This window comes from Montipora foliosa, chromosome 1 (genome assembly GCF_036669935.1).
Source record: "Montipora foliosa isolate CH-2021 chromosome 1, ASM3666993v2, whole genome shotgun sequence".
In the NCBI taxonomy this organism is placed as follows: Eukaryota; Metazoa; Cnidaria; class Anthozoa; order Scleractinia; family Acroporidae; genus Montipora; species Montipora foliosa.
Window position 1 is genome coordinate 52,116,051 of NC_090869.1, and position 12,500 is coordinate 52,128,550.

At 40.5% G+C, this 12,500-nt stretch overlaps 1 protein-coding gene across 1 annotated transcript; it reads left to right on the top strand.

Annotated features, from left to right (window-relative positions):
* The first annotated feature begins 4,270 nt into the window (after positions 1-4,270).
* On the top strand, positions 4,271-10,444 carry LOC137978950 (tetratricopeptide repeat protein 28-like). The gene has a single exon (XM_068826080.1). The coding sequence runs from the start codon at positions 4,271-4,273 to the stop codon at positions 9,686-9,688; it is 5,418 nt and encodes a 1,805-aa protein (XP_068682181.1). The 3' UTR covers positions 9,689-10,444.
* Positions 10,445-12,500: the final 2,056 nt, after the last annotated feature.

Below are 12,500 nucleotides of genomic sequence, written 5' to 3' on the forward strand. Positions count from 1 at the left end.
GAAACGTTGGCAAGAAACATGCGTGAACTGTTTCCCGCCAAATACTAAACCACACGCAGCCCAAGCTACATAATCATTATTGCCATAACTCGTACTGGCTTTTACCCCCCCCCCCCCCCCCCCCGCTATGTACGGCCCTGGTTTACCGTACCAAAAATACCGTACCAAAATTTTTGGGCCCACGTAACTTCTGTTGGAGACATGACCAGTTCAACTATAATCAAGAACGTCCGCGTGATTTTGGTGGGGAATGAGCCGCCATCTTGAAATGTACGCAAAAAAAACCACTAGCCTATATGAATTAAGGTTCAACCTTGGCGCGTTAAAGTGTTTACACTACTTGTTCTATCCGAACCGTGCCGCTTTTCTCAGCACCCGTACCATTTTCACCCGTGCTTGGACTACCTCGCCGAAGAGCCCAGCACGGGTAAAGATTTTGGTTCGGCACGGATGAAATTTGGTTCAGACAGGTTGTATACACTGCAAATTTTATCCGATTCGAACCTTTTGTTTTTTTGGAGCCTGTGCCAATTTCACCCGAGCCGTGCCAAAAATTTCCTGTAGTGTAAACCGGGCTTAAATTTATAAAGAAATGTATCAACGAATTACCAATATCCCAACGGATTGCAGCCAACCATCTCTTCCTGAAATTGCCATTCGAAGGAAACATGTGTAAGGTCATGCCTGTATCTTAACTTTTGTTGTCATGGCATAAAGGTACGCAACAATGCGCTCTGTTTGGCATAATGGTGGGTTTGCCTAAAACCAGGACTCCGGAATAAGAAATCCAGAATCCGATATATGAACTTGACACAAAGTCACTTAGCTTACACTAACTTGGGAAAGGAAACAAAACGACATGATACAGAAACAATCCTAAACATTCATTAAAGGCCTAAACAAACCGTTACCAATGCTAGCATTAGCTATAGGCCTAAAAACTTTTGTTTAGCCTAATTAGGCCTAAGGTTAGCTTTAACGAATGTTTAGGACTCTTTCTGTATTTCGTTTCGTTTTGTTTCGTTTCGCAAATTAGTGTAAACCTTTGGTTGAATTTCTCATATCGGATTCCGGATTTCTTATTCCGGATTTCGGATTCCGTATTCCGGATTGCGAATTCCGGATTGCGAATTCCGGATTCCGAGTTTTAAGCAAACCCCATAATGGAGACTACAACGCAAGCCTCGCTTTGGCGCTACAATTTGTGACGTCGAATTCAAAATGGCGGCTTGTGATAAAAGCGATTCCACTTCTGTATAGTGCAGTGTTTTCACGTGACGTCACGGCGGCCACGTTCGTGTACCCAACTAATCCTCCAGGAATTGAGCTATATTATCGTACAAACGTTTTCTTTAGCTTAGTGTAAAAACTCTAATCAAATCGACGTAATTGCTGTCGCAGTAAGTGGGCCAAAGACAGCTCTCTAATCGAGAGGACACATTGTTCTTCGAAACGCAAGGAATTATGGTTATGCGGGAATGGAGGAATTAAGATGTTCGGTCTCACCTTGTGTATTAATCGTTACACAGTTTGAAAATTAAAACAGAAGCTTGCAGCCGCTTTCTCAATAGACCCTATACCTCCAGCCAGTTAGGAATCTTAACAGTACTCGTGTTGTTGAATGTTCTGTTCTGTCGTGATTGTGTTTCATTTGCCCTGAAAATCCCCTATGCAGAGTGGTTAATTAAGTATGTTTGCATGCATGTATAATTTATAACAACAGCACTTCGCGCTGGGTGTGACAAAGAAGTTGAAGTGAACTCGGAGATGATGAACATTTTCGTTGCCAATGATACTCGATTTCCTTATATTTTCGTCCAGCTCTCTGGGTTTCGTCTTTTACTATAGTAGTCACATGTCATAATAATAATTAATAATAATAACAATAATAATTGTTGTTATTATTATTATTATCATCATTATTTTATTTAACAAATTGATGTCAGTTTTTCATGCGTCTGTCCTGTTATTGATCATGAATGTCGTCATAACATTGTCAAAGTAGACTACTTTCAATAACAGGACAGACGAATGAAAAACTGACATCTATTCGTTTTTTACAATAACTAAAAGGCAGAGCAGTCAAAATTAAGTCAAATGCGAGACAAAAATCGAGAAACTTCAATTTTGTTCAATCTGACGCGACCAAATTCATAACTTACCTTGCTCCCTCATTGGCTAATGGAAAAAACGGAGACTTTCCTATTGGTTAAAAAGTGACAGATCGACGTTTTACAAAATCTTGCATAAATTATAACTCTTTGAAACGCATAAATTATAATTTTATGTGTCTGTCAGCTTATTGGCAATAAAAATTAGCCAATGAGCGCGCGAGAATTTTGCAGTCATCGTAAAAAATGGAATTTCTGACGTTCAGTCAGAAATTGGTATTCTGACGGCACGATGTAGAGGCTCGGGTATTGTCTAGGGATTCTGGGGACTATTTAAAGTTTTTGGTGGGAAATGTTAATCATTCTACGTCAGTCAGTCTTAGGTTCACTTGCTTTAATTTTATATCATATATTTTGTGGTTTACTCTGTTTACCCCTCCCCCTAGGTCTGGTGCCACAGCATTAGATGGGGAATACGTTTCCACAGACTTTTTGGCCACATCTAAAGGGTGATTTTTTAGTGGTTTTTCGTATCTGGCGTGGCACACATTTTTCGTTTTTCATGCCTATTATGTCTACGTTTATCCTTGTAAAGACTGTATAACGGTATGTATATGTAGTATGCTCTAGATGACTGACTGGCTCATCCTAAATAAACTATTTCACATTGAATGTCTCGGGTTTAGTGTAGGCAGATTCTTACGTTGCGCTTTTTTCTATAAGTTACAGTTAAATGAATTCTGCAAATTACAAATTGAAATTTTAAAACTACCAATGGATCTTAAAAATTAAGACCTCAAATCCTAAAATATGATGTCACAGTTGAAATTGCAATAAAATCTTAACAGGGGCCTTAGAGAATAAAAATAAGTCAACTAAACGCTTACAAATGTTAACGTTTCTAGCTAGCCTTACCGACAAAAGAAGGCTGTTTTCTACAGGACGTCTGGGGCTGCAACCATAACCGCGCGATCACCCGTAGTTTTTTTCGTTCTGAACTGCGGACTAACTAGCAATATGTCGATTGATAGTGTGAGGCCAGTAAGATTGAAACTAGATTCATACGATAACTAGGAGCTAAACCCTTAAGTATCTTCATTGTAATGAGAAAAAACTTTAAATCTATAGTCAAACGCACTGGTATCCAATGAAGTTCCCGCAGCAAGCGGGTAATATGTAATACTCAGGCGCGCAGTAAACTAACCGTGCACTTGTATTCATAACTCTTTAAAGTTAGCTAACTTAATACTCCGAAATACCATATAATAAGCTATAACAATAGTCCAGCCTACTTGTAATGAAAGCGTGGACAAGCCTTCCAGTGGATTCACGTGCACACGAAATAAGTACTTTCTAATATGCCGGATATTGTACAGCCAATAACAAGCATTACTACAAACCTTAGTTTCATGAGTGGACATGTCCAGATGAGAATCAAACCAAGCGCCCAAGTTGCGCACTGAAGAGATGGGAGTTACCTCGGCTTGATCAACTTTAATCTTGTCAACAGACACCTCCTCCTCCCCTCTCAGGGGGGCTATTTACGTTGGATCGTATCCTCAGACACAATACGTAGGTGTTTTGACCACAGTTTACCCTTTTAAATCAAACAGATCGATCCTCCTTACTTATGATTCAGAGTCTACTGAAGGACAAAAGTATATAATTTCAACCAGTCACATGAATGATAGTCATGACTCGGCGCTTATTAAAACCATCTCAAGAAGTAGTTGCTCGTTTTGTAACGTCCCTGCTACGAACAAACCGTCGTCAAATTAACGTAACCATACTTCAACATCTCTCTTCCCTTCGGCATCATTTCTACTATTTATAGTTAAACTAGTTTATAATTACAGGTCATTTAAAACAGCTCACAACAGTCTCTCTTTTAAAGACGAGGCAAAATGCCGAATGTTTGTGATTATAATCTCATCAGTGTTCCTTGTCATATTAAGAATATACTGAAAAGAGTACTTCAACTCTGGCTCTCTGTGAAAAGAGGTCAGTGAAGTAAACCTTTCATGTTCTCTTAGTTTTTATACTTCTTACTATTACCGAGGAAACAATTGTTTGAAATATATTAAAGCGACCTCTTACAGCACATTAACTTTGAAAATTATTTCCAACAAGGACTGATTGAAAGCTGAGCATCGCTGATCATGGCGACTGGTCCGGAATACACCGAGGAACAGCTGAATTACTTCAGGATCTGCCTCATCACCACAAACGTAATACCTGAGGGTCTTCGGACAATCTTTAAACAACAGTGGGACATTCGCTACAAGACGACACTGGGAGAATGGAAAGACAACCCCCAGAATGGACTGAACTTCAAAAACCAGGAGTTGCCACGAACCCAGGCAAGAAATAAAAAGTATTTAGCAACCATAGTTAATGGAAACAGAGCAGAATGGGACTGCACCATGCTCTTTTACGCTATCCTTTACTCCGATTGTATCGGGAGCACTCTAAACGTCACGATTCGCTCAAACGTGGATGCTCTAAGAAATTTTCGTAATCAAGACTTCGCTCATTTGCCACAGGGCCAGCTCACAAAGCTAGAGTTCCAAAATGCCATAGGAAGAGTCTCGGCGGCATTTCTGGCACTTGGCCTCTCCGATGTGAAAATTAAGGACATTAGAAACCAAACGAGTTTTCCAACAAACGAGTTGACCAAAGTACTCCAACAACTTAAAGATCTGGAAGACGAACTAAAAGAAACAGAACAGAATCGAAAAGTCCTTCAAGAGCAGTTGCAGAGTGACGCACCTCCTTTTTGTGTTCTCCCTCCCAAGCCATCACACGAAATTGCTGGACGAGATTGTGAGGTGGAAGAAATAGCTCAAAAGGGAAAGCGACTAAAGGAAGCCAACGAAAACCATTTGAGTTACCTGTACATCTCAGGAAACTCGGGAAGCGGCAAATCTCAGTTGAGCGCTCTCGTTGCGGAGAAATGGTTTGAGGAAGAAACAAAGGTCGCAAACGTGAAGGCATTTGTAATGACTCTAAATGCGCAAAACCTCGATTCAGTCTTCGAGTCTTATGTTTCTTTTGCTCGAAATCTTAAATGTCCGGAAGATGCAGTGTTGCAGAATCTTAAAAATAAAGATATGGAAACAAAGGAGAAGATCACAAACATAAAGTCCTTAGTTAGTACCAAAGTGGAGCTTTACTCTTCCTGGCTGTTGATAGTGGACAACGTCGTGAGTTTACATGAAATAAGTTGTCATTTGCCAGAAAGGGGAAGTACGAAATGGCGTAACGGTCAAGTGTTAATAACGTCCCAAGACACCGCTGCTATACCTTCAGAAACGTCTTTCATTCATCACATATCTGTGAGCAAGGGCATGAGGTTATATGACGCGATTTCTTTATTAACCTCCATCTCTGGGATCGATAACGATGACACCGCAAAAGAAGTTGTGCAGGCATTAGATTATCAACCCCTTGCCTTAGCAAGCGCCGCCACGTTTGTTCAACAAGTACGAGAAACCAAATCATGTTCTAACTTTGGCTGGACAGATTATCTACAGAAGCTTTCCAAAGGGCAGCGCGCTAACACTGAGGCCTTCCTTGCCAAATCAAATCCAAGCTATCCAAACTCCATGACTGCCGCGATTTCATTGGCCGTTGACGGCGTGATGTCCTCTGATAAGGTTTTAAATCACGCATTCCATTTCATTTCTCTCTGCGCTCAGCAACCATTAAACCTGGAACTTTTGATCAACTACGTTCTGAATTTCCAGAACAAAAACGATAGTAGCACAGTAGACGAACTTAATGATGCAGATATTGTTGGTTTGAGGATTCGTAAAAGCTCACTGTTTTTACTTGAAGAAGACGGCAGTGACGACTTCGTTCGTGTTCATCGGATTGTGAGAGATGTTATCCAAAGAAAAATTGCTGAGGAATATTTGGAAACTGAGAACTTTAAAGTTCTTGATGCGGTTATTACGTCTTTTTACCAATTTGCAGTTGATAAAAGCCTCCTTAGTTTAGATTCCGTCACTAAAAGCTTGCACTTAATACCGCATTTAAGATGCCTAATGACGCAAATTGTAAATGCTACGGATGCAGGACACATATCTAAGCTTGGGAAAAGTAATAATTTAAGCGTGAAATATTATCCACATTATTTTGTCAAGTTGGGCAATATCTGTCTTTTTCATTGTGATTATAGTACAGCCAGAACATTTGGCATTCAGGCTCTTAATTTGAGTAACCATAACGATGTGATTGAAGGAGAGGTCGAAAAAGCCAATGACCAGCCTGGTTCTCTATGTGTGGATGTCGCAACATGTTTTGACTATTTGGGTACTGTACTAAGAAACCAGGGTGACTTTTCTGAAGCAAAAGATTATCATGAGCGTGCTCTTGCTATTCACGAAGAAAAGCTTGGTTCTCAGCATATCGATGTCGCAACAACTTTAAATAATTTGGGTAATGTACTTTGGGATCAAGGTGACCTGGAACAAGCAAAAGATTATCATGAGCGTGCTCTTGCTATTCGCGAAGAAAAGCTTGGTTCTCAGCATATCGATCTCGCAACAACTTTAAACAATTTGGGTAATGTACATATGGATCAAGGTGACCTGGAACAAGCAAAAGATTACCATGAGCGTGCTCTTGCTATTCGCGAAAAAAAGCTTGGTTCTCAGCATATCGATGTCGCAACAACTTTTAACAATTTGGGTTGTATACTTATGGATCAAGGTGACCTGGAACAAGCAAAAGATTATCATGAGCGTGCTCTTGCTATTGGCGAAGAAAAGCTTGGTTCTCAGCATATCGATGTCGCAACAACTTTAAATAATTTGGGTTGTGTACTTCATGCCCAAGGTGACCTGGAACAAGCAAAAGATTATCATGAGCGTGCTCTTGCTATTCGCGAAAAAAAGCTTGGTTCTCAGCATATCGCTGTCGCAACAACTTTAGACAATTTGGGCTGTGTACTTCGTGCCCAAGGTGACCTGGAACAAGCAAAAGATTATCATGAGCGTGCTCTTGCTATTCGCGAAAAAAAGCTTGGTTCTCAGCATATCGATCTCGCAACAACTTTTAACAATTTGGGTAATGTACTTCATGCCCAAGGTGACCTGGAACAAGCAAAAGATTACCATGAGCGTGCTCTTGCTATTCGCGAAAAAAAGCTTGGTTCTCAGCATATCGCTGTCGCAACAACTTTAAACAATTTGGGTAATGTACTTATGGATCAAGGTGACCTGGAACAAGCAAAAGATTACCATGAGCGTGCTCTTGCTATTCGCGAAGAAAAGCTTGGTTCTCAGCATATCGCTGTCGCAACAACTTTAAACAATTTGGGTTGTGTACTTCGTGCCCAAGGTGACCTGGAACAAGCAAAAGATTTTCATGAGCGTGCTCTTGCTATTTGCCAAGAAAAGCTTGGTTCTCAGCATATCGATCTCGCAACAACTTTAGACAATTTGGGTTGTGCACTTCGTGCCGAAGGTGACCTGGAACAAGCAAAAGATTATCATGAGCGTGCTCCTGCTATTCGCGAAAAAAAGCTTGGTTCTCAGCATATCGATGTCGCAACAACTTTTAACAATTTGGGTTGTATACTTATGGATCAAGGTGACCTGGAACAAGCAAAAGATTATCATGAGCGTGCTCTTGCTATTTGCGAAGAAAAGCTTGGTTCTCAGCATATCGATGTCGCAACAACTTTTAACAATTTGGGTTGTATACTTATGGATCAAGGTGACCTGGAACAAGCAAAAGATTATCATGAGCGTGCTCTTGCTATTGGCGAAGAAAAGCTTGGTTCTCAGCATATCGATGTCGCAACAACTTTAAACAATTTGGGTTCTGTACTTGATGCCCAAGGTAACCTGGAACAAGCAAAAGATTATCATGAGCGTGCTCTTGCTATTCGCGAAAAAAAGCTTGGTTCTCAGCATATCGCTGTCGCAACAACTTTAAACAATTTGGGTTGTGTACTTCGTGCCCAAGGTGACCTGGAACAAGCAAAAGATTATCATGAGCGTGCTCTTGCTATTCGCGAAAAAAAGCTTGGTTCTCAGCATATCGATGTCGCAACAACTTTAAACAATTTGGGTTGTGTACTTGATGCCCAAGGTGACCTGGAACAAGCAAAAGATTATCATGAGCGTGCTCTTGCTATTCGCGAAAAAAAGCTTGGTTCTCAGCATATCGCTGTCGCAACAACTTTAGACAATTTGGGTTGTGTACTTCGTGCCCAAGGTGACCTGGAACAAGTAAAAGATTATCATGAGCGTGCTCTTGCTATTCGCGAAAAAAAGCTTGGTTCTCAGCATATCGATCTCGCAACAACTTTAAACAATTTGGGTAATGTACTTCATGCCCAAGGTGACCTGGAACAAGCAAAAGATTACCATGAGCGTGCTCTTGCTATTCGCGAAAAAAAGCTTGGTTCTCAGCATATCGCTGTCGCAACAATTTTAAACAATTTGGGTAATGTACTTATGGATCAAGGTGACCTGGAACAAGCAAAAGATTACCATGAGCGTGCTTTTGCTATTCGCGAAGAAAAGCTTGGTTCTCAGCATATCGCTGTCGCAACAACTTTAAATAATTTGGGTTGTGTACTTCGTGCCCAAGGTGACCTGGAACAAGCAAAAGATTATCATGAGCGTGCTCTTGCTATTCGCGAAAAAAAGCTTGGTTCTCAGCATATCGCTGTCGCAACAACTTTAGACAATTTGGGCTGTGTACTTCGTGCCCAAGGTGACCTGGAACAAGCAAAAGATTATCATGAGCGTGCTCTTGCTATTCGCGAAGAAAAGCTTGGTTCTCAGCATATCGATCTCGCAACAACTTTAGACAATTTGGGTTGTGCACTTCGTGCCCAAGGTGACCTGGAAGAAGCAAAAGATTATCATGAGCGTGCTCTCGCTATTCGCGAAGAAAAGCTTGGTTCTCAGCATATCGATCTCGCAACAACTTTTAACAATTTGGGTAATGTACTTCATGCCCAAGGTGACCTGGAACAAGCAAAAGATTACCATGAGCGTGCTCTTGCTATTCGCGAAGAAAAGCTTGGTTCTCAGCATATCGCTGTCGCAACAACTTTAAACAATTTGGGTAATGTACTTATGGATCAAGGTGACCTGGAGCAAGCAAAAGATTACCATGAGCGTGCTCTTGCTATTCGCGAAGAAAAGCTTGGTTCTCAGCATATCGCTGTCGCAACAACTTTAAACAATTTGGGTTGTGTACTTCGTACCCAAGGTGACCTGGAACAAGCAAAAGATTATCATGAGCGTGCTCTTGCTATTCGCGAAGAAAAGCTTGGTTCTCAGCATAGTGATGTCGTAACATCTTTAAACTATTTGGGTTGTGTACTTCGTGCCCAAGGCGACTTGGAACAAGCAAAAGATTATCATGAGCGTGCCTTTGCTATTCGCAAAGAAAAGCTTGGTTCTCAGCATATTTTTGTCGCAACAACTTTAAACAATTTGGGAAATGTACTTCCTGCCCAAGGCGACCTGGAACAAGCAAGAGAGTATCATGAGCGTGCTCGTGCTATTTGCGAAGAAAGGGTTGGTTCTCAGCGTTGTTGCAATGTTTTATGACTGGCTCTATTTATGTACGCTACATTAAGGTGACCTGAGAAAGGAAAAAGAGTACTTTGATGTCGTCTTGACCTTCTCTCTGAGCGGCGTCGTGTCTCATGCTGAACTATCTAAAGTTGCATCTTTTATAAAGGCTTCTCTTATTTGCGTTAAAGAATTGATAATACTTAGAAATTGCCAATTCCTAGGACCAAACCATGCCTAATCGCAAGCAAAATGTGTAGTTCATCACAAAGGCAGTTAATCCTAAATTACTGGAGAGCTGGAGGAGGGACGGCTGTACATAATGAATTTTTTTTTTCATTCGAACCAAGTGACAGATATAATTCGATCGTTAGTTTGATGATAAAGGATATCTACATTAATAAACCTTAATCGAGCCATTGTAAATTCTGGACAGATTGCATGGATCAAAAATTGTATGGCAAATGAAATGAAAGCGTGATATTTCATAGAGTAATAAATACGTTCCAAATTACAAGATGGTAACTTTTTAATTTAGAAACAGAATCAATACTAATTGGAGCGACAGTCGCTGTATTGGGGTTTGCAGAAGTATATCATTTAAACGTGATTTTTTAGTTTTTGTTGCTGTCTTCCCAAAGATCTGCTATGAACTCCACAAAAAGTTGGATTTTATAATGTCTTTTATAGTGAAGTAATGAGAAAATGACTGTTTAATTGATGAGGTTGCATGTCGTATTTTGTTGTAACAGTGAAACGTCATTACAGCTGTAACAGTTCTATCGTTACACATTCTAAAAGCCATTAAAAGGATAATTGCATAATGATTATCATATTGTAATTTTTAAGTTGAATTTATGATGCAACGCCGTTTGTTTCTATTTCTAGTAAGAAGACCTGAATTCTACTAATGCTTTTAATAACTATTCCCTCCTAAAGAAATGCAACGGAAAAATTAAACTCTCTTTTCTCATCAGTGGGTAGCCATGTTAGATTTACTGCAATTTTCATAATTCTGCAGAATCTTACCTTCAAGCGCCTATTCTCGTAGCCGGAGATCTGGGTACGAGATTTCTCAAGCGCTAAGCGCCAAACTGCGTTTTGGCTTCCATCGATCAAATTTCCGGACATAGCTGGGAAGATCGACTCCGCCTCCCGAAATTGAATTAGAGATTTTTTTAGTTCAAAGTTCGAACACAATTGTGATACGTTTTTAGAAATTCTTCAGTAAGAAGATTCGTACAGATTCCATCGCTTTCCATCGACGTCGAGTTCGACTGTACGAATGTACCGTGGGAAAGAAAGAAGCTGATTGGATTGTTATATCACGTATCAATTGATTTTGTCATCTGTGGTTGGCGTCGTAATTTTGATTGATGGAAGCAAGAACACAGTTTGGCCGTCGGCGCTTGAAGATGAATTCCGCAGAAATATAAAAATAGCAGTAAGACCTCGTTCATACAACTAAATCATTACCCAATACAAAAGAAGCACAAGCATATTGGAGTCGTAGGCGATTTACTTGGTAGTCAGGTAGATGTAAAGGTAAAGTCACTTAATTGAACGTCGGCAGTTCCTTCAGCTACGAAACTGGTATCAATGGACGCCGACGGTGTGCCCTTTACCCCCCTCCCTCTGTCAGTGCTCAGGGCTACGCCTGCTCTAAGCATTCAAAAGAGGATTCAAAACAACACTGCAGTCTTATTTGGAGAATCTAAGACATTTGGTATGAAAATTGTCCCGTGGGTCACAACATGCTGGGGGAAACGGTTAAAAGGTTGTGCGAAGGAGCTGGAATCGAGGGTCAATTCACAAACCGGTCTCCGTGCAACGATAGCAGAGAGTTTAAGAAACCACGACGGCTACGGCCTCGAAAACGTCACTTCATAATATATGTTTGTGCTATTCTAAATATTTCATGACTATTAATTCCATCCTGTTTATATTACGCAATATGGGCGAAGTGTCCTATTACTGGATTGGTACGGACTGATTTGAAGTAAAGAGTGAGACTTAAGAGGCAGTGTCCCTAAGAGCGGTCAGATCGATTTCGCGTAAAAAAAACAATTTTCCTTTGAACTCTGCCGATTACATGGGTTTGGTACCTAAGTAATAAATCTGGATTTCTTTTTTGAAAAAAAAATTTTTTTGCTTCGCTACGAAGCCAAACTCATTTTAAATGATTTCAGCCCTTCGGCGGCTGATGTAAGGGCCAAATTTATCGATATTGACAGCGTCGCTATTTGAAAACGAAAAAAGCTCTTGAAATAATCTTAAGCCCTGGCCAAACTATCGAACAAAGTTGGATATCACATACAACATTGTTGGATACAAATGTTGAGGTAGGGGCAAGACACTATCCAACATTGCTTGATGAAACATTCAGGTTCAAGTTGGCGCCAACACTGAAACGAAAATCGCTCGTAGCGTTTGTGCTACTGGAGCTGTTTGAGGACGGAAATCATGGATTCAAACGAGGAAAACAAAAATGGTTAAGAGAACATGTAGAAAAGGGTATAGTATTTTTACTGCAAGATACACCCGCGCTTAGGAGATAATGAGAGTGAGCTTGAATCAATTTGCAGAAATTGTGAATGCTATTGAACCAGAAATCTCCAAACAGAGCGCAAGTTATTCAAGGGACTAAAAGTGTCCCAAAGACATGGCCTTGCTTCCTATTCATTGATCAAGGTTTCAGGCTGTTGATCCTTGTCCGCCATCTTTGTTGCAAATAATGCTAGAAGCCTAGGCTTGAAAATAAAATAGCGATTCGTGATTGGGTAGCAGCGCGAACGTGACTCGATTCAGGACACAACTTTGTTGGAAGAGCGGCAAAACACTGCAATAT

Coding starts and splice junctions, on each gene's coding strand:
- LOC137978950 (XM_068826080.1), top strand. CDS start 4,271: ATGGCGACTGGTCCGGAATACACCGAGGAACAGCTGAATTACTTCAGG.